Source organism: Melozone crissalis, unplaced genomic scaffold (genome assembly GCF_028551555.1).
Source record: "Melozone crissalis strain CALT ecotype California unplaced genomic scaffold, PUWL_Pcris_2 ptg000032l_1, whole genome shotgun sequence".
In the NCBI taxonomy this organism is placed as follows: Eukaryota; Metazoa; Chordata; class Aves; order Passeriformes; family Passerellidae; genus Melozone; species Melozone crissalis.
In genome coordinates, this window is record NW_026535810.1 from 2,102,038 (window position 1) to 2,121,668 (window position 19,631).

Sequence of the window (19,631 nt, forward strand, 5' to 3'; positions counted from 1 at the left end):
GTGCCCGGTGCCGCCGTGTCCCCAATAAAGCCTTTGCAGCCGCACGGCTCCGGTTCCATCCCCGTCTCTCCGCGGAGCTCCCGGGCTCGTTCCGCCCCGCGGGGCTGCACCGAGCCGGGCCGGGCCGGTCTCCTCCCCTCGCAGGCGGAGCCGGGCGCGCTCCCGCCCGCGGCGGGGCTGCCCGGGAGGCGGAGCTGTTCCGGTGCCGTTGCCGGCCCCGTTCCGGTCGGCGGCGCTTCCGGCGGGGCGATGCCGCCCTTCGCCTCGGGGCTGCTGGTGCTGACGGCGCCGCTGCCCGCGCTGCCGCGGCGGGCGGCGGGGCTGGTGGCGGCGGCGGCGGGGCTGGTGGCGGGGCCGCTCTACGTGCACCTGCAGCCGGGGCTGCGGCTGGGCGGCCCCGCCGCCGGCCCCGCCGCTCCTCCCGCGGGCCCCGCGCTGCTGCGGGCTCTGGCCGCGCTCTACACGGCGGCGGCGGCGCGGCGGGGGCTGGACCTGCGCGTCCTGCTGGGGCCCGGCCGCCGCCTGGCGCGGCAGCCCCGCGTGCTGCTGGCGGCCGCCGCCGAGGCGCCGGGGCCGCCGGAGCCGGTGCAGCTCGGGCTGCAGCGCCTGGCCGCGGCCGTGTACGGCTGCCCGCCCAGCCTGCCCGCGATGCTGCTGGGCGAGGACACCGCGGGTGACCCCGACGGGGACCCCGAGCAGGATCCCGAGGCGGCGCTCCCCGAGTTCTTGGACGTGGCTGTTGGCGGCACCTTCGACCGGCTGCACGGTGCCCACCGGCTCCTGCTCAGCGCCTGCTGCCTCCTGGCCCGGCGGCGGCTCCTGGCCGGGGTGGCGGACGGAGAGCTGCTCCGCCGTGAGTCCGGGGCGGCCGTGGCACTGCGCGGGCACCGGGGCTGAGCCCGGGGCTCCCCGGGGCAGGGCAGGGGTCTGGGGGCTCGAGTCACCCACCCGAGGTAGTGCCATCCAGGCAGAGCATCAGTGGCGTCACCATGTCGTGCCCACAGCCAGCAAAGCGTTCAGGTGCAGCGAGGGCAAGGGAAGGGGGAGGCAGCGTTCAAAGTCCCATCTCTTGGTCTCTCTTTTCTCCCACCCCTCGGTCTTGCTTTTCCGTCACTGTTGTGCTTCCCCGCCCTCCTGGCGCCCGGCAGACAAGGTGCTGCCGGAGCTGATCGAGCCCTACGAGCTGCGGGCGGCGAAGCTGCGCGAGTTCCTGGAGGATGTGAAGCCCTCGCTGTGCTACGACATCGTGCCTCTGGCCGACCCCTTCGGGCCCTCGGTCACAGACCCCGACCTGCAGTGCCTGGTGGTCAGCGAGGAGACCCACCGGGGAGGGGTGGCTGTCAACAAGAAGAGACTTGAAAATGTAATTCTCATGCTGGAGTTACCCCTGCCCGCCCTCTCGCCCTGCCTGGGAGCAAATTTGGTTTTGATTCACCCCTTCCCTCTGCTGCATTCTCATGGCTGGGGCTCCCTTCTCTCATCAGGGGCTCCCCGAGCTGGCTCTGTACGAAATCCAATTGATGAAGGACCCTGAGCACAATCAGAACGAGGAGGAGAAGATCAGCTCCTCCAGCCTGCGGCAGAGGCTGCTGGGGACACTGCTGCAGCCCCCACGGGTGAGGGAGGGCACGGGAGGAAGGGTGGGAGTCTCAGAGAGTTTGGAGAGGCTGCCTGCTGCTCTGCAGGCCAGGATCCTGCTCCAGCGAAGCCCAGCTCTCCATGTGCTGCCACGGCTTTCCTCTTTCCCTCAGCGAGACCCGGCCCTGCCGCTGCGCCCCTACGTGATTGGGCTGACTGGGGGCACTGGCAGTGGGAAAACCTCCATGGCCAAACTGCTGGGGCAGCTGGGCGCCTTCGTCATCGACGCGGACCAGCTGGGCCACGCCGTCTATGCCCCTGGTGGCCCAGCCCGCGAGGCAGTGGTGGCAGCCTTTGGGGCAGGTAGGGGCACTGAGGCTGCAGGGAGGAGGAAGAGGAGGGAGGGGTGTCCTGGTGTCCCAGAGAGCCCTGGCCTGTGCCCCCTCCCTCCCCATGGGTTCCCCAAGTGTTGTGTGTCCCATGTCAGAGCTGCTGGTGGGGAATGATGACCCAGGCTGCTGTTTGTTTGCCTGGGAAAAGCTCTTCCCTGTCCTTTTCAGGAATCAGGTGAAGGGCTGCCAGGTTAGGAGTTTCTACCTGTACCTGTTGAGAGCCCTGTGCCAAAGCCCTTTCCCCAACCCAGGCTTGCCACAGGGATGGGAGTTGCCCCTCCCAAACCTGTTGTGCTTCTGCCTTGCAGAGATCCTGAACAAAGATGGAACCATTAACAGGAAAGTCCTTGGGGCCAAAGTGTTTGGAAAGCAGGTAAAAGCAGCTTTATTATAAATACATAATGCTGCGAGTGTGGGCTGTTGTCTTGTGACAGGGGATTTGAGTTTCCAGCCCTTTGAGATGGTGACACCTTCCTGGCTGTATTTTCTGGCATGGGGACAGGGTGGGACAGATTGCATCTGTGCAGATGAATCAGCAGCTGGGCTGGATGCATTGCTCTTGCCCTGCAGCTGCTGCTGCCTCCCTGTCCCCACCCCTGTCCCTGTTCCCATCCCTGTCCCCGTTGCCATCCCCATCTCCTCCATACCGTGCTCTTCCTTCACCCAGCTCAGAGGAACAGACCTGGCAAACACAGCCAGGGGTCTCTGCCCCTTGCACCCAGTGCCACCTGGCCTTTACAGGTGCTCAGCCTGTTGCTCTACTGCTTCCCCAAGCCAAGTTAGAGGCACACCAAGAGGTTCCCTGGATGGACATGTCTTTAGTGGGACCTGCTGCACTGGGAGCTTGTTGTGGTGTGGAGCAAAGAACCTCTCACAGAGAGATATCTGCTAATAGCAGAGCCCTAATGGCAGAAAATAATAGGAAGAAGCACCCTGGCCCTGGCAGCAGGAATGGGAGCCTCTGGCCAGGGTGAAAGCTCTCCTTGCTGGTGCTCAGTGATGGGCTGGACCCACCTCCCCACCTTCAGTGGCTCCTTCCTGGGTGTCCCCTGAGTGCTTACACCCCCACTCTCCTGCCTGGCTGCAGAGGGGCTCTGAGGACCAGGGGCTGCATCTCAAATCCTGCTGTGCTCCTTTCCAGGAGCAGCTGAAGAGGCTGACGGACATCGTGTGGCCCAGAATAGCCCAGATGGTGAAGGAGAAGGTCAGGGAGGCTGATGCTCAAGGTAAGGAGGGCAGTGAAGTGTCAGGAAGGTGGCAGTGAGCCCAGGCACTGAGGAATGCCCTTTTTTGCCTTTTTTTTTTGCCTTTATTCCCTAGGGAAAGCCGTGTGTGTGCTGGACGCTGCCGTGCTGCTGGAGGCCGGCTGGCAGGACATGGTGCACGAGGTGTGGACAGCCATCATCCCAGAGGAGGAGGTGGGCAACGCCAGGGCCCCTCACTTGCTGCCAGGGCTGCTCCCCATCCTCTGCCAGGCTGCTGAGTGTCCCCTGTGTCCCTGGCAGGCCGTGAGGCGCATTGTGGCCAGGGATGGGCTCACCGAGGAGGCCGCTCGGCGCCGGCTGCAGAGCCAGATGAGCAACAGGCAGAGGGTGGAACAGTCCCAGGTGGTGCTGTGCAGCCTCTGGGAGCCCGAGATCACCCGCCAGCAGGTGAGATGGGGCTGCCACAGCACCTGCAGGGCTGGGTGTGTGCCCAGGGGGATGTGACAGCACCTGCAGGGCTTGGTGTGTGCCCAGGGGGATGTGACAGCACCTGCAGGGCTCAGGGGGTGCTCTGGGGGATGTGACAGCACCTGCAGGGCTCAGGGGATGCTCAGGGGGATGTGACAGCACCTGCAGGGCTCAGTGTGTGCTCAGGCCATGCCTGGGTGCGCTGCTCACCATCGAGGCTGCCACAACGGGTGGATTTGGGGATGAGAATTCAGAATTCAGCCAGGAGGGAAGAGACGTGGGACTGTGCTGTGGCTCTGAGGCCGCCCGGTTCTGGTGCAGGTGCACAAGGCCTGGGACCTGCTGCAGCAGCGCCTGAGCCCCGAGCCCAGCCCGTGACAGCTCCGTGAGGGCCCCGTGACAGCCCCGTGATGCCCCGTGTCCAGCCAGCACTGCCCACCGTGAGCCGGAGCAGCGCGGGACCGACAGCACCGGCCCCGTCCAGCTCCGCCGAGGGTCCGGGGCCTCCTGCGGTCCCCGGTGAGGGGAGCCCCGCAGGGCTGAGCCCCGCTGGGTGACAGTAAAGAGGCTGCTCCTGCCGTGCGTGTCCGTGCGCCTGTCCCGTCCCCTCCTCGCTCCCGTTATGGGCCCGGGCCCGCCCGGTGTGGGACCCCCGGTACCCGGTGGGTCACTCCTGGTGCCCGGTGTAGGACTCCCAGTGCCCCGTGGGTCACTCCCGGTGCCCGATGGGTCATTCCCGATGCTCGGTGTGTCACTCCCGGTACCCGGTCGGTCACTCTCGGAACCCGGTGGGTCACTCCCGGTGCCCGGTGTGGGACTCCCGGTGTGTCAATCCCAGTGCCCGGTGGGTCATTCCCAATACCCAGTGGGTCACTCCCGGTTTCCCGTGGGTCACTCCCGGTGCCCGGTGAGTAACTCCCGGTGCCCGGTATGGGTCACTCCTGGTGTGTCACTCCTGGTTCCCCGTGGGTCACTCCCCGTACCCGGTCGGTCACTCCGGTTGGGTCACCCCCGGTGTCCGCTGTGGGGCTCCGGGTGGGTCACGGCCATGACGTCACGGGCGCCCCCTGGCGGCGGCAGCGGCGCGCGCTCCGGGTGGTCACATGACCGGGCGGGCGGAAGATGGCGGAGCCGCCGGGCGCCGCCGCCGCCGAGGACTCGTGGGGGAAGGTGGGGCCGGGATCGGGTCGGGCCGGGCCGCCGGGTGCCGCGGGGGCGCAGGGCGGCGCGCCGGGACGGGGCTCGTGGCGGCCGGGCAGGGTGAGCGCCGGGCCGGGGGCGCGGGAGGCGGGAGCGCGCACGAGTCGGTGCCGGGGCGAGGGGCGGGGGTGAAGGCCCCGACGGGGCCGCAGCTCGGGGGTGGCGGGTGTTGCTCGGGCTGACCGAGCTCCTGAGGGGCGGGGGGCTCCGGGGCGCGGCCCGCATCGCCGCCCCAGCCCCGCTGACGTGTCTCCTCCGCCCGCCGGCCCCGCGCAGGTGGACGCGGCCTACGGCGACAATGGCCTGGACTCCGGTAGGTGCCCGGGCAGCGCCAGCCCCGTCCGTGGGTGGCAGCGGCTGCCCGGGGACGCCCCTCACGTCCCCGCGCCCGGTCACACCCCGAGCTGGGCACTGACCCCGGGACAATCTTAATTCCAGCGCTCTTCATGGAGAATGCCCGGAAAGGCAGCATAGTGTCCCGCGCCAACAGCATCGGCTCCACCAGTGCCTCTTCTGTCCCCAACACAGGTGGGGTTTGCTCTCGGTGACAACGCGGTTCTGCTCGCTGGGGAATCCGGCACATGCCGGGCTTCAGGTCTGCCCTGCACCGAGGGGGTGAGCGCGGCTGGGCAGGATTCCTGTCCTGATGAGGAAGGTGGTGGGAGCAGCATCAGGGTTCTGTGGTTTCCAGCAGGGTTTGGAGTCGAGAATCACTGTGGTTTTGTCACCTTCCCAAGGGATCTTCCAGCATCTACCTCCTGCCCAGCTCTCTGAGGGGTCAGAAAGTATTACCGGGGCTCCTTGGAAAGCTTTTCTGCCCAGCCTGCTGTAGTTGAACGGGGCGGGGGCTATGCTGGGCCTGGCTGCAGCTGTATGCTCCCTTGAGCTGCCTTGTGCCCCTCGTGGTGCCTCTGTGTCCCACGCCCAGCCCCGCTGTGTCCCCACAGACGATGAGGACAGTGACTGTGCTCAGGAGTCCCCCAAGGAGACCTACAAGGACCAGCGGCGCCGGGCGCACACCCAGGCTGAGCAGAAACGCCGGGATGCCATCAAGGTGAGCGAGGCACGGGGCAGCGGGCAGTGCTGCCGGGCTCTGCTCTCCCAGCACTGCTGTTCTGCTGCTGGAGCTGCCAGATCCCTGCTCTGTGTGTGCTGGGAGCTGCCCTGGCTCTGTGCTGTGCTCCTGGCCTCTCAGCATGGATGAGCCCACCACACTCCATGGCTCTGCTTCCCTGCAGAAAGGCTACAATGACCTGCAGGCCATCGTCCCCACCTGTGAGCAGCAGGATTTCTCCATCAGCTCGCAGAAGCTGAGCAAGGCCATTGTGCTGCAGAAAAGTGAGTCCCCAAGGGCAGGAGGGAAGGAGGTGCTGTCAACGCCCAAAGCTCCGCCCCAGAGGTGTGCAGGGCAAAGTTCAGCACCTTGGAACCTTCTGGAGTGATGAGGCTCTGGGGAGCCTCACCTGCACTCACCTTCCCCAAGGGAACTGGGTCACTGGGAGCTGATGGTGCTGCCTTGGCTCAGGCACCTCCTGTGGGGATCTCCCAAATCCTCACTCTGTGTTTTCGTGCTCAGCTATTGACTACATCCAGTTCCTGCACAAGGAGAAGAAAAAGCAGGAGGAGGAAGTTTCTACCCTCAGGAAAGATGTGATGGCCTTGAAGATCATGAAAGTGTAAGGGAAGAGCTGTTGGGGTCGTGCCCTCCACTTCCTGTTGTTCCCTCACATCCTTGTGGGGTCCTGCAGTGGTTCTGCATCTGGGGACAGGCCTGGAGCCGGGAACCAGGAGCAGGAGTTGGATGTGGGAATTCAGAGCTGGCAGCAGGAGCTGCTGTGGGAATTCAGAGCTGGGAGCAGGAGCTGGGAGCAGGAGTTGGTGTGGGAATTCAGAGCTGGGAGCAGGAGCTGGATGTGGGAATTCAGAGCTGGGAGCAGGAGCTGGGAGCAGGAGTTGGTGTGGGAATTCAGAGCTGGGAGCAGGAGCTGCTGTGGGAATCCAGAGCTGGGAGCAGGAGTTGGTGTGGGAATTCAGAGCTGGGAGCAGAAGCTGGATGTGGGAATCCAGAGCTGGGAGCAGGAGTTGGTGTGGGAATTCAGAGCTGGGAGCAGGAGCTGGATGTGGGAATCCAGAGCTGGGAGCAGGAGCTGCTGTGGGAATCCAGAGCTGGGAGCAGGAGCTGCTGTGGGAATCCAGAGCTGGGAGCAGGAGCTGGGAGTGGCAGCTCAGTCACGTGGTGTGGAGACCTCAGTGCTGACCTTGGTGTGCCGTGCTTGTTTCAGGAACTATGAGCAGATTGTGAAAGCTCATCAGAACAACCCTAACGAGGGGAAGAACCAGATCTCTGATGAGGTGAAGTTCAATGTTTTCCAAGGCATCATGGACTCCCTGTTCCAGTCCTTCAACGCCTCGGTCTCCGTAACGAGTTTTCAGGAGCTCTCAGCGTGTGTCTTCAGCTGGATTGAGGAGCACTGCAAGCCCCAGGTGAATGCAGAGGGGCTGGTGCCATGGCTGAGGGGACAGACAGTGGCACAGGGGTGGCTCTGTCCCTCCACAGACCAACCATGTCCTCTCTCTGCCACAGACGCTGCGGGACGTTGTCATCGGGGTCCTGCACAAGGTGAAGAGCCAGCTCTACTGAGCCTGCCGTGCCACTTCTGTGCCCATGGGATGGGGCACTTCTGCCAGAGGCCAGGGTGCCAGGCACCACCCTGGGCCCTCTCCCTTGTGGCTGTTTTTAAGGTTCTCTGAATTATTTATTGTATTCCTTCTGAAGCCCAACGGTGGCTGTGCAGACACTGCTGCTCCACTCGGTGCCACCAAATCTTTACAGGGACTGGGCAGGAGGGGAGGGGAAGATGGGGGCAGAGTCTCTGGCTCAGGCAGTGCCATGGGCTTGCCTGTGCCACTGACTCTCCTTGCAGAGCTGATCCCAGAGCAGCTCCACTCTGTGCCCTCAGGCCTGTGACAGCCCTGCTGTCCCCAAGGTGGGCAGATGTGACAAAAGCATACTAAAAACAATGGGTTTCTGGTATAGCAGCAGGAATTGCTTTTCCCTGACCCTCTGGGCTGTGCCCTGCCCCTCTGAAGCAGCTGTTTTGAGTCAGCTGTTGCAGTTTGGAGGAGCCTGGCAGTGCTGGCAGCAGGATGAGCCCATCAAGAGCTGGGAGCTGTGGCCCTGGCAGCACATGCTAGGGCCTTGATGAACCCCAAGCATGCTGCAGCCCTGGGAAGGAACAGAGTGAAGTTCCTGCAAGTGCTGGGACACCTCTCCTTTTCAGAAACTGTGGCTGTTTCTGAAACAGAAACTTTTATACACACACATACATGACCAGCCTCGATTGGATTTTTATTACTGTAAATTCTGAAATGGTCCCAGAGTGCTGTCTGTGCCAGCTGTAGAAGCAGCTGCTATCAGGGACATGTTTGACCCTGTCCCATGCCCAGTTTGGGTCACAGCTCTGCCTGGGTGAGGGGACCAGGGTGCTGCCAGCAGCAGGGTTTGTTCTCCATCACCATGTTTGTGCTCCTGCTCCAGGGGCACATCCAGGGAATGTTTATTTCAGGCAGTTTTTCCAGCACTGAGGAGGGAGTGCTGCCTCTTGCCTTGGGAAGAAGACATGGAATTTTACAGACCTCACATGTGAAAGTGATGTATTTTTCTATTGTGAAAAGTAATTAAATAAATTTCACTGAATGTTTTGATGATTTTTCTGATGCTGAGTTACTGGAGCTGTGTCCTAGAGCTGGTGGGTTCCAGAACCAGAGCTGGTGGCTCTGGTTTCCTGGCTCCTGCCCTCCCCACTCCTCAGGGCCTAAACCCTGCCCTGACATCTTCTGAAGAGAAAAACACCACAGGGATGTGCAGCTGAACCAAAATCCTGGAGTTTAATGGATCATATTCTCATGTGACCACTCAGGCACGCAGCAGGAACACACACAGAGCTCTGCAGCCCACAGTCCCTCGCTGCCTTTCCTTACCACAGCACCAGGGACACAGCACCAGTGCCCCCCATGTCCCCCCAGCCAGGCAGCTCCGTGCACTGGGGGCAGGAAAAAACAACATTCCACTGCAAGGAGAGAGCCAGTGCCTAAATTAATGCTACCCACCGCCCTTCCAACTGCAAAACATTTTAAAACAAAACCAAATAAATACACTGGACAAATCCCAGTCCTGCAAAAAGAGAAAAAGAACAAGCCAACAGCTGAGTTTCAGAGGCAGCTCTGCAGCAGCTTCTCCCCAGAACAAAGGCTCCCCCAGCACCTCACGTGGCCGCTGGCAGCTCCACGCCGTGGTCCTCGTCTGTCTCTATCCCAACCTCCTCCTGCACGGCACCGAGCACATCAGAACAGGATCAGGGTCTGGCTCAGCAGCTGAGGGCACAACCCAGCCTCGGTACTTACAAAGAATTGCTTCTTGCTCTTGGGATAGCCCTCCAGGATGGCATCCAGCAGCTCGGTGGCCTGGGGATACAGGGCAGGTGAGGGCTGTGGGCAGCAGATCCAGCGGGGCCCTCACTGCACAGCCGGTACCATCCCCTTCCTCCATACCATCCTCTTCCTCCGGCGCCACTCCCGGCGGTACAGCTGCTGCTCCCGGCACACCTGCAACAGCCGCGGGTCAGAGCTGCCCTGCAGGGCTCTCAGCAGCCCCGGGCAAGCAGTGCCTGTAAGGCAAGTGCTGGATCCTGGATCCAGACTGACCCCAGTTCAGACACAGCTGCTGTTCACCTTCTCTTTCTCCTCCGGAGTCACATGGTTGGTAGCGGTTTTAATCCTCTCCAGTTTCTCCGTGTAACTGGCACAGTCCTTCCTCAGCGCCTCGATCTCCTTGGCAATGTCAGGGGTTGTCATGGAGCTGTTCAAGTCCTTCAGCTCTGGGAAGGTGGCACCGATCACGGCCCGGGCTGGCACCGGGGCACGGCTGGGGATGCCAGAGCGGCTCGGGGCTGCCCGGCCAGGCACACTCACTCACCCGCCTCCATGTGCCGGCAGCTCTGCTGCAGCGCTTGCAGCTGCCCGGAGCGGGCCGCAATTTCCCCGTCCAGCCCGCGGAGCTCCGCATCGCTGGCGGCCGGGAGCTGCTCCTGCGGGGAGCGGCGGGTCAGGGCTGCGGGGCACCGGGGCCGGCGAGCGGCGGCCGGGGCTCACTCACCTGGTCGGCGAAGTAAATCTTCTGCTTCCCGTAGACCTTCTCGCGAACGCGGCCCTGCTGCGCCAGCTGCTCCAGCGCCTTCACCACGGCCTGCGGGACGCGGCGTCAGCCGGGCCCGGGCCCGCCCCGCCCCAGCCCGGCCCGGCCCCGCTCACCGCCTTGCCCAGCCCGTGCTCCCGCTGCAGGTTCCCGAAGGCATCCTGGGCGCTGTACGGCCGGTTCTGCTCCCGCAGGTACCGCAGCAGCACGGCGGCGGCGCCTCCTGCGGGACCAGCCCCGGTCACCGCGGCCTCCCGGGGCCGCCCGGTGCTCCCCCGCCACTCCCGCACTCACCGCCGGCCGCGGCCTCCCGCCCTTTGCTCATCGCGCGCCTGCAGCCCCGCTCCGTTCCCGGTTGGCGCCGTTCACGCACTTCCGGCGCGCCGCCCGCTCCCCGCCAATGGCGGGGCAGGCCGTGATGGGCGGGGGAACGTGCCCCGCCCGGAACCGGCCAGTGATGGGCGGGGGAACGTGCCCCGCCCGGAACCGGCCCGTGATGGGCGGCGGAACGTGCCCTGCCCGGAACCGGCCAGTGATGGGCGGGGGAACGTGCCCCGCCCGGAACCGGCCAGTGATGGGCGGGGGAACGTGCCCCGCCCGGAACCGGCCCGTGATGGGCGGCGGAACGTGCCCTGCCCGGAACCGGCCAGTGATGGGCGGGGGAACGTGCCCCGCCCGGAACCGGCCAGTGATGGGCGGGGGAACGTGCCCCGCCCGGAACCGGCCCGTGATGGGCGGCGGAACGTGCCCCGCCCGGAACCGGCCCGTGATGGGCGGGGGAACGCGCCCCGGCCGGAACCGGCCAGTGATGGGCGGGGGAACGTGCCCCGCCCGGAACCGGCCCGTGATGGGCGGCGGAACGTGCCCTGCCCGGTACCGGCGCACCCCCGCGGGAACGCGGCCCGCGCACAGCCCGCGGAGGGCTCAGCACTCCCCGGCCGGAACCGGCGCTCCCGCTCCCTCGCCCCCCTCACCTCCGCACCGGACTCAGCCCGTACCCGTTACCGAGCTCCCCTTCCCGGCTGAGGCCGCCCCCCCGCCCCCGCCCTCAGCCCCGGCACGGCGGACGCAGTGGGATAAGCAGAATCAGACACACAGCAGCCGGTAACGGGGTCCCTGACGAGGTACGTTCTTGGCTGCACAAACGTGATCAGAACCGGGTCTGTATGGCTTAGGAAAAGTAACGGGGGCACTCGGTGGGCACTCGGTGGGCAGAGGGGGCTGGCGCTCCCTGGAGTCTGCTGGTTTGTTCACAGGCACGACCTCTTCAGTCGCTGCTGGTCTGGGCTGCTCTCCCTGCTCTGCCTGCACACGGCTGGAGGCAGCACGGGCCCAGGGACACAGCACGGCCCTGGCAGCCCTGCTCCACCTCCTCCTTCCTCCGGGAAAACGTGCAGCCTCGGCCCTGCCCACGGGAACGCACTGGAGCAGCACAGGGGTTTCTAGCAAAGTGTTAGTTGGCTGTTAACAAAAGCTGTTAGTTCAGAGAAGCAACACAAGAGCAGGGGCTACACGTGGATGTTGTTGCAGGTGGTCTGATGGTCACAGCAGGTGTCTTATTGCCATTGAGCTCTTACAAAACAGCATCACGAGGAGCTGGAGCCGAGGGAGCAGCCAGTGCAAGGAAAACATTGCAGCTGCTCGACATCCACAGTGGAGCAAGGGACTTGGTTCCACCTGGAGTTGGATATTGCTGGGAGAGAAGACTTGGATTTGTGCACACATTAGGATTGGTGTCTGAGACAGACAGCATTGAGGCCCAGACACCACGTCTGAGGGGCTCTGTCCTGTTCCCCTGGTTACACATCAGTGCCAGAACTCAGTGCACAATTGTTCCTGGCGATGCTGGCAGTCCCACTGGGCTTGAGAGCTGCAAACACCAGATTTATTGTCTGAGAGATAGAAGTTTGGAGCAGGCAGCATCATGTCAGACAGTGCAGGGTGATTGTGGAGCTGTCCCATCAACGCCTCTTCCCTACAGATTGCCAGTGTCCTTTATTTTAACATCCAAGCGAGGCTACGGAGTCACAAGTGACAGTGGTGCACCCAGCCAGGAGTGGCTGTCACATCACCCAGACCCCCAGGAGACGATTGAGAGAACTGTGCAAAGCTTTTCCTTCCAGGATTCACTCCATGATGCGCAGTAGAAAACCAGAGGGAAGTGCCAGCATGGTTTACTGGCCCCGGGAGCCAGTGGGATCCAGCTGGTTCAGCTCGGACTGATCCAGCAGTTCAAAGTCATCCCCTTCAGCATCAGTGTCCAAGTCCAAACTGGCTGCTCTGAGGTGAGTCTTTGCCCCTCTCTGGGGATTGGTGCTGCGTGAGGGGCCTGCCTGAGAACCTCCTGACAGGGCCAGCTGGATCATGCCCCTGGTGACAAAGCCAGCGATGTTGTTGGTGAGGTTCTGCACCGATGGCAGCGTGCCAAACTCCTCCTGCTCGTAGGGGAGCTGCAGATCCTCTGTCCCCTGTGCGCGGTACGCCAGGCTCGGGATCCCAATGCTGGTGTCATCCTCATCATCTATGCCTGTTGCTTCTGGGTTTATGGAAGGGAAGTCGGGCAGATCCCTGGCAAAAGATTCTTCTGGGTCACTGTGACCATCCAGGTCTGGAAGAGGAGAAAGTGCTTTAATTGCCAGTACTCACCAGCACCCCCAGGCCCAGGCAGGAGCTGGGCCAGCACCTCCCCTGGATGGACAGTTGGGAGCTCACAGATCACACATTTTTCAATGTTTCCCTCCCCTCATGCCAAGTGTTCAGATCCCAGCTCACTCACAAGGAACACTGGTGCTGAAGCAGCCACCTGTGAGAGGGGAGCACCAGCACCCAGAGCCAGATCTGCCTGTGCAGAGCTGCTGCCCTCCTCACCACAGGAATGCAGGAGGAAGTTCAGTTCTGAACAAAACAGGCAGCTGCAGCTCATTTCCAGCAGCAAGGCTGACATCAAACAGCCAGACTTCAATGATGGGAGGTAACACATCCTCCCTCTAGCCTATCACACTGGCACCTGCTCAGCATTCCACATCTTCCCTCTCACCTTCTGATCCCTCTGTCAGGGGTGTCTGGCCCCTGGAAAGGTTAAACATCCCGTTTTCAGTATAGGAAACCTCAGCATCTGAATGCTCAGAGTCGGAGATGGTCAGTTCCTTGGCCACCACAGAGTCATCCAGCTTTGAAAGAGAAGATAAAATTGAAAACATCAGCACTAGAAAGGTTATCCCCATGCCTCAAGACAACAACAGATGATGGAGTGGCCTCCAGCTAAAGCTGGCCTTCATGGGAGACTGGTACCTAAAACTCATTCACATTTACTGCACAGGGTAGGAGACTGCAGCTGGCACAAGCAGCTCTGGACATTCTTTAGTGGAACAGAGTGGGAAAAACCTATCTGAAAGGACAATGTCCTCATCTGCTCTCCTGTCACTCTCAGCTGTGCTGCCAGATGTGCTGCCTGTCCCCCCAGTGAGGTTTGTTCTTTCCAGCTGAGCTCTTCCCTCTCCCAGAGGCTCTGTTACCTTGGGGCAGAACGCAGCCAGCTCCTCTTCACTGTCGCTCCCATCATCCGTGGCTTCCTCACCCAGGGCCCGGCCATGCACTGTTAGAAAGCACACACAAAGCTGTTACTGCTGCTGGGCAAGGCTCTGTGCAGGACCAGAAACCCCCAAACTGCACAGAACACAGCAGAGCCCTGTTCCACAGCAGAGCCATGATCATTTGCAGGTTTTTTGCTGAAATGAACACGTTCAGAACTCCCTCGCACAGGGGGAGGTTTTTTTCCTCTTTTCTCCAGAATAGAGAACACACAGTTCTGACAGCCAAGAACTGGAGCAGCTCTGGGAAGGTGGTGTGAAAAGCCCACAGCAGCTGCTTCCTAGGAGATGGCTGCAGAGGAGGAACTGCCTCTCTCTCTTCCCAAGGCAGTTCCAAGGATTTGCCATGCCAGACATGCAGCCCACACTGCCCACCAAGGCTGGAGCCTCTATTCACAGCCTGTTCCAGGGATCAAAGATCCAGGTGTGAAACCTTGGGGGGCACAAAGGGCACAAGACTCTATTGGAATATTACCAATATAGCCATCAGGACGTGCCTGAGCTTGTCAGGCCCTGTAGAACCAAACAGCAGCACTGTGGTGTTTCACCCCACAGACACTTTTGGCTAAGCTGGGTGTGTGGTGTTTCACCTCACAGACACTTTTGGCTAAGCTGGGTGCTTGGAGGAAAGTCCAGGCCTGCAGGAGCTCTGGTGGTGGGGGGATGGAGCTTCCCCCCATAACAGGGTCTGCTCCTCAGGTTTCCCTCTGGCAGAGAAGCTTTAAGGCGATGGTGAAGGAAAGGAGTTGGTTCTGATGGAGGGTTTGGATCCAGAGCTTTATTCTGGCCCACAGCTCCAACAGAACTCCCTGACCCCGTGGTTGCTGTGTCTTTGAACCCCAGGGAAAAGGGGAGGGAAGGGATAGGGAGCCACCAACCAGGTACAGGAGGGGAGGGACAAAGGACACCTGGATGGCCCAATACCCCCCCCAGGGCTTTGAATCTGCCAATCACTGATGCTCTTCTGGAATGCCAGGACTGACAGACAGTGCTGGGAGGGAAAAGGAGAGGTGACTGACACACCTGGCAGGGAATTATCAGAGAGGAACCCGAGGTTCTGAGGTAAACCCTGAGATGACAACACACAGGACTCACGCTGCCTCTGGCGCTGCCTCGCTGTCACGTATCCGCGCACGCTGAAGTCCAGGCGCCGCAGCACGGGCTCCAGCCTGAGGTACACCCTCTGCCCCAGCCTGTGGTACACAGCCAGGGGCCACAGCAGCACCAGCAGCACTGCAGGAAGCAGGAATGTGGGTTAGAAACGTGCTCAGGATGCTGCTTGGCAAACATCCTGCCTGTTTCCTGATGCAGCACAACACACAGAGCACGGCAGATCTGAGCACTGAGGGCAGTGCTGTGGGAGGCTGCTGGAGCAGGTGCCATCACCAGAGCAGTGTGTTTCTTGTTGATGGAGTGACAAAACTACTTTTTGTCCTTTTAAAAAGGAAAGAAGCATAGAAGTTTCTCTCCTGGATTAGGTGGAGAGTTTCTCTCCTACCTCATAGGTCTAGGGGACTTCACCTCAAACATAAGGATAGCTAATTGGACAGAAATTGCCTGCCTGAGCAATTTAGTAGAAAAAGAAGTGAACAAAGAAACTAATTGCCTTTGTAAGGTGTTTTACTAGGAGCAGGATTTCTGGCACCTCAGTTTTTCTCTGTTTGTTATTTTGCATTTTATTAAATCTTTTTGTTTCCAACACTGCAACAGAAGCCATCCTGCTGATTTTTATGCCTCCAAGGGTAGCTGAGCTATCTTGGGTGTGTTGTTATAGCCTTCTAAGAGTTTATTAGACCTGGCTCAAGGAGGCAACTATATAATATCACCTCTGCCAATTTAACAAAATTGAGAGGCAAACCTGATCTGTAGTTACTAAACACTCAAACATGTTCTTTCCAGACCAGACTTTGAGTCCTGGTCAAGAACCACCACATTCCTGGCAGAATGTACTGTTTAAATTTTAAAGCCATTCACACAAGCTTTCCTTCTGAGCCCCATTCCTCATTCAGCACTACTCATCTCCTTTCACATGTAAGTCTGTGTTGGCACAGAGCTTTACTTACACAGCAGGTATGAGAGCAAGAGCCCAGGGATGTACCGGCCCAGGACAGCCAGGAAAGTGAACACTCCACACACTAAAAGGCAAAACTGAAGACATGACACACAGTGAGTTTTTCCAGGGTTAAGCAGTAGGTGCACTCATTTCTTGACCATCTCAGCCTCTGCAAATCCTGGGTCAGGTCATTGTTCCAAAGAGGGTGAAGCCTTCACAGCGTCCAACCCCTGCTCCAGTGTGGGCACAGGCACAGGGGATCTGCCCTCAGAGCCACAGCAGCTGAGGAGCTTCCCAAAGCAGGGACACCAACAGCAAGGAAGAGGTTAAACTAGAGAGCTCTTCAAGGTGAAAAGCACAACGACAGTATCACTGTGCTATAGGTTTCTCTTTCCATAAACTCAAAAAAAGAAGGAGGAAAAAGCTTGACATTCTCAAACTGTTAAAACCCAGTGAGGAGACAAATTTGACAGACACTTGAAAAGCCAGAAACCTCCAGAAGGAGCAGCCACACTCTCACTTCAGTGGTGCAATCCACACACTGACATTCACTTTCTCCTCCCTCCTCCACAACCTGATTATTCTGCCTGGGTTTTCCATTCCTCCCCACCACATAACAGGCATGGTGTTTGTGGGAGCCCTCCCATGACAAGCTCCCATCAGAAACGTGTTCAGCCAGTGCTGGATGCCAGCACAGCAGGATCCTCGTGGTCAGCAGAGGCTCCACACCAACCAGGTCATTTCTGAACTGCACATTCTTACCTTGCCAGGACTTTGCCTCTTGAAAACGAAGAGATTATTCAAGAAGTTGGTCCCAGTCACCCATCCTTCAGCCAAATGATGACAGAGCTCTGGCAGCCCCAGCAGCCGAGGGTGGACGTATCCCCAGCTGCAGGGAAGGCACAATTTGGGGAGATATTGCTGCATCAGTGGCAGGGATGAAGACCCTCACTATAAATACTTCTCTTAAAGCTTCCTCCTGTTCCCACCCAGCACAGAGCTCTAGAGATGAGGGCCACTTGCCCTGGCCAAAGCAGTTCATCTACAGCCCCTCTAGCAGCATCTCAGTGCTCCCACAGCAGCTGACGAGCAGGAATTTCAGTCAATGCCCTGGCAAATTTCAGTTTCCATGCCGCACAGGCAAATCAAGTGAATCCATTTATTTTTTCTGTGTTTATGTGGTCAACTGCAGCCTCCAAGTGTTCAGCATGAGGTCTAGAAGCAGCCTTGCACTTCACTTCATGTACTCAGTTACTCTGGAGGCCTTGAACTGGTCAGTTTTTGTTAGTGTTGCCTAACTGCTAGTCAGGAGTACCTGAAGGTTAGAAAGAGCAATTCCTTTTGTGCTTGGGCCTCTTAAGAAAAATAAAACTAAATAAAGACAATTGTCCTTTGGCAGCAGGTGAGGTGATTTAATCAGGAAGTGACATTCAGCACAGGAAGGTGTGCCCAGAGAGGCAGGTGTGAGCACTGAGGCAACACCTCAGCATTTCTCAACCCATAATTAATGCTGCAGTCAGATCATAACTATGTAGAAACAACTGCTGGAACAAGCCTGTTAAATATTCCCCATAAAGTCTCAGAAGACTTCATTAATTCCCACAGAAATGCTGGTTTCCTGCTACTGGAGAGCCACACAAGAGGAATTGCTCTTAAGGCAACACTTCTAACTTCAGGGGGCAGAGAATCAAGCAAGCAAATCTGGAGGCTGCTAAGAAGGCAGAGTATAATAAAATGGCTGGGACAAGTCAAAAACTTCTCATGAGGACCTGGGTCTCCATCTGCCCTCTGCTGAGCAGCTCCCAGCTCCCTCCTCCCCCTCCTCCTCCTCACCCAAAGGTGCCAACACCCCAAGCATGTGCAGGTAACAACACAGTATCACAGCAAAATATCACAGCAGAGCAGTCAATTAGTTTCCTACCTCTCATTGTCTAATTCATCAGGTCTTGCCACTAAAATATTAAGAACAGACACTACATTAGTTGCAAGGAATTTGCCATGGGAATGCTCAGCTCTTGGGATTTAAGTAAAGTTTTAATAAGCTGGGGAACACCTGGAAAAGACATTAAGAGTAATTACAGGCTGGAGAAGCATCACTCCATAACAAATCCTGAGTGTGTGTACATGTGACAGCACAGGACTGTAGGAGTCTCTCCCTGGTGCTCCTTGGTGTTTGTTGCACTCTAGAGCCTGCCCACCTCCCTCTCCCCCCTGCACACACCAGCTGGGGAGCAGGAACAGCCTGCACACTGGAGGCATCAGGGATTTATCCTTTAATACCTTCCCACCCAGGCTGAGACTTGAAAGGGATCAAATCAGAGGGATGAGGGAGCTGGACAGACACTGCCTCCTAACAAGGAGCCTGAGCCAAGCTTTGAAAACAAGGAAAGCTTTAATGTCTTCCCAGGAAATACAGGAAACATGGATTGAAGCAGAAAGCTGGGAGCTGGACTTGCTGGTTAGTCAGGGAACCAGCCCTGGGAACATGCAGACCCTCACACTGCTCCAAACTAACCTGTCCATGCAAAGCCAAGGGACCCTGAGCTGCTTGGACTGGGGGTGTCCATCAGTGTATTCATGTCACAAAGGAGGGAAACAACTGCTTTGGTTACTGAGAGCTGAAAAGTAACTTCATTACAGCCTCTTCTCCCAAAGACATCTCTGATCAACAGCAAGGCTGGGACTTGTGTTCATCCTAAACTGATTATGGATTCTGAGGGGGAATCCAGATGAGTTCCATATGCTTCTGTTTCTCACTCTGCTACTGAATGCTCACAAAGTGAATCACTGTCTCCAACCTGCACTAGGTCACGTCCATCCTGTGGTTCAGGATTACAAGGCACATACCAGTGTCACAAGCACAAAAAGAACTTGTGTTTACACAGGTTTAGAATATTCCAGCTCCAGAAAGAGCATGCCTGCAGTACTCCTGCTGGCTTCTAGACCCTTAAAGCAAAAAGTTGAGGTTTTGACAATGTAACTGCAGGCAGCACAGAGCCTGTACTTGTGGGGCTGGAAACTGGGCTTGATTTGCTGCTATGAGCTCAAAATGCAACTTACCACCAATTTCTGGCCAGATTTTGTGTTTCCACTGGTCTAGACACACTACCACTATGAGGGTTACAGCAATCAGGAACAGCAAACGAAGGGAAGTCAGAGCAAAGAACCTGTGGGGAAGAAACCAACGAGTTGGTACCGGCCAGATATTTATGAGACAAAAAGGGGGTAACACAAACCGACCTCAAACCACTCACTGAGGGGGAAAACTCGGCACCTGCTACTCCGTCACCACACAGCGTGCCCCGGGGGCAGCTGCCGGGTGACTCCGGTTTGCTCGTGTCAGGTGTCCCGGGACAGCCCTGCTGTACAGCCCCTATCCCGGACAGGCTGCCCTCCCTCCCCTGCCTCAGAGCAGGCTGGTTTGATGCTCTCAGGTACAAGGAGAGCACGGGGACGGGGCTGCAGCAAACCCAACGCTCCCGGTCCCTCCTACCCGAAAGGGGCACGGAGCAAACCCACAGCCCCTTACGGACCGCTCCTCCACAGGGGCAGCTCCCCCAAGCCCCCCGGCCACCGTAGCCCTGCGCGGCCCGGTCCCGGTCCCAGCCCCGGCGCTCACCAGAACAGGCCGTGCACCGCCACCCAGCACAGCGCGCTGCGGCCCGGCCGCTCCCACACCAGCGCGGCCTGCACGGCGCCCAGCAGCGGCTCGTAAGGCCCGAGGCGGCAGCGCAGCGCCGCGCTCAACGCCTGCACCCGCCGCTGCCGCTCGCCGGGCCCGGACCCGGGCCCCACGGCCGTTGCCGCCGCCGCCATCGCTCCCTCACGGCGTCAACATCCGCCCGCCCGCCGCGCGCGCGCGCGCCCGCCGCAAGCATGGCGGCCCCCAGCAACCGACTGCGACACCACTGTGCGCGCCGCCATCTTGGCGCATGCGCAGCCCGCACCTCC

At 59.5% G+C, this 19,631-nt stretch overlaps 4 protein-coding genes across 6 annotated transcripts; 2 read left to right on the forward strand and 2 right to left on the reverse strand.

The window, feature by feature from the left end:
- Nucleotides 1-249: 249 nt before the first annotated feature.
- On the forward strand, nt 250-4,240 carry COASY (Coenzyme A synthase). Its single transcript, XM_054281353.1, has 10 exons — nt 250-276; nt 376-853; nt 1,149-1,363; nt 1,485-1,616; nt 1,752-1,941; nt 2,279-2,343; nt 3,112-3,196; nt 3,291-3,388; nt 3,476-3,622; nt 3,965-4,240. Exons 1-10 carry the CDS (start codon nt 250-252, stop codon nt 4,019-4,021), a joined length of 1,494 nt encoding a protein of 497 aa, XP_054137328.1. The 3' UTR covers nt 4,022-4,240.
- Nucleotides 4,241-4,691: 451 nt separating this feature from the next.
- MLX (MAX dimerization protein MLX) lies at nt 4,692-8,131 on the forward strand. 3 transcript variants are annotated; one of them, XM_054281513.1, is made up of 8 exons: nt 4,692-4,813; nt 5,120-5,156; nt 5,282-5,371; nt 5,791-5,897; nt 6,082-6,181; nt 6,420-6,519; nt 7,126-7,327; nt 7,428-8,131. In XM_054281513.1, the coding sequence occupies exons 1-8, from the start codon at nt 4,766-4,768 to the stop codon at nt 7,482-7,484; spliced, it is 741 nt and encodes a 246-aa protein (XP_054137488.1). In that variant the 5' UTR covers nt 4,692-4,765; the 3' UTR covers nt 7,485-8,131. The 3 variants fall into 3 exon arrangements, with proteins under 3 accessions (XP_054137488.1, XP_054137489.1, XP_054137491.1); XM_054281516.1 differs by lacking the exon at nt 4,692-4,813 and adding an exon at nt 4,886-4,903; XM_054281514.1 differs by lacking the exon at nt 5,120-5,156.
- A 759-nt stretch (nt 8,132-8,890) lies between these two features.
- On the reverse strand, nt 8,891-10,422 carry PSMC3IP (PSMC3 interacting protein). Its single transcript, XM_054281564.1, has 8 exons — nt 10,332-10,422; nt 10,154-10,260; nt 9,999-10,088; nt 9,819-9,930; nt 9,575-9,720; nt 9,395-9,448; nt 9,248-9,307; nt 8,891-9,168 (listed from the first exon to the last, which is right to left on the reverse strand). Exons 1-8 carry the CDS (start codon nt 10,360-10,362, stop codon nt 9,109-9,111), a joined length of 660 nt encoding a protein of 219 aa, XP_054137539.1. The 5' UTR covers nt 10,363-10,422; the 3' UTR covers nt 8,891-9,108.
- Nucleotides 10,423-11,777: 1,355 nt separating this feature from the next.
- On the reverse strand, nt 11,778-19,496 carry RETREG3 (reticulophagy regulator family member 3). The gene is made up of 9 exons (XM_054281492.1): nt 19,300-19,496; nt 18,741-18,847; nt 17,602-17,632; nt 16,443-16,569; nt 15,691-15,775; nt 14,723-14,860; nt 13,553-13,632; nt 13,075-13,207; nt 11,778-12,645 (listed from the first exon to the last, which is right to left on the reverse strand). Exons 1-9 carry the CDS (start codon nt 19,494-19,496, stop codon nt 12,212-12,214), a joined length of 1,332 nt encoding a protein of 443 aa, XP_054137467.1. The 3' UTR covers nt 11,778-12,211.
- Between the last annotated feature and the right edge of the window lie 135 nt (nt 19,497-19,631).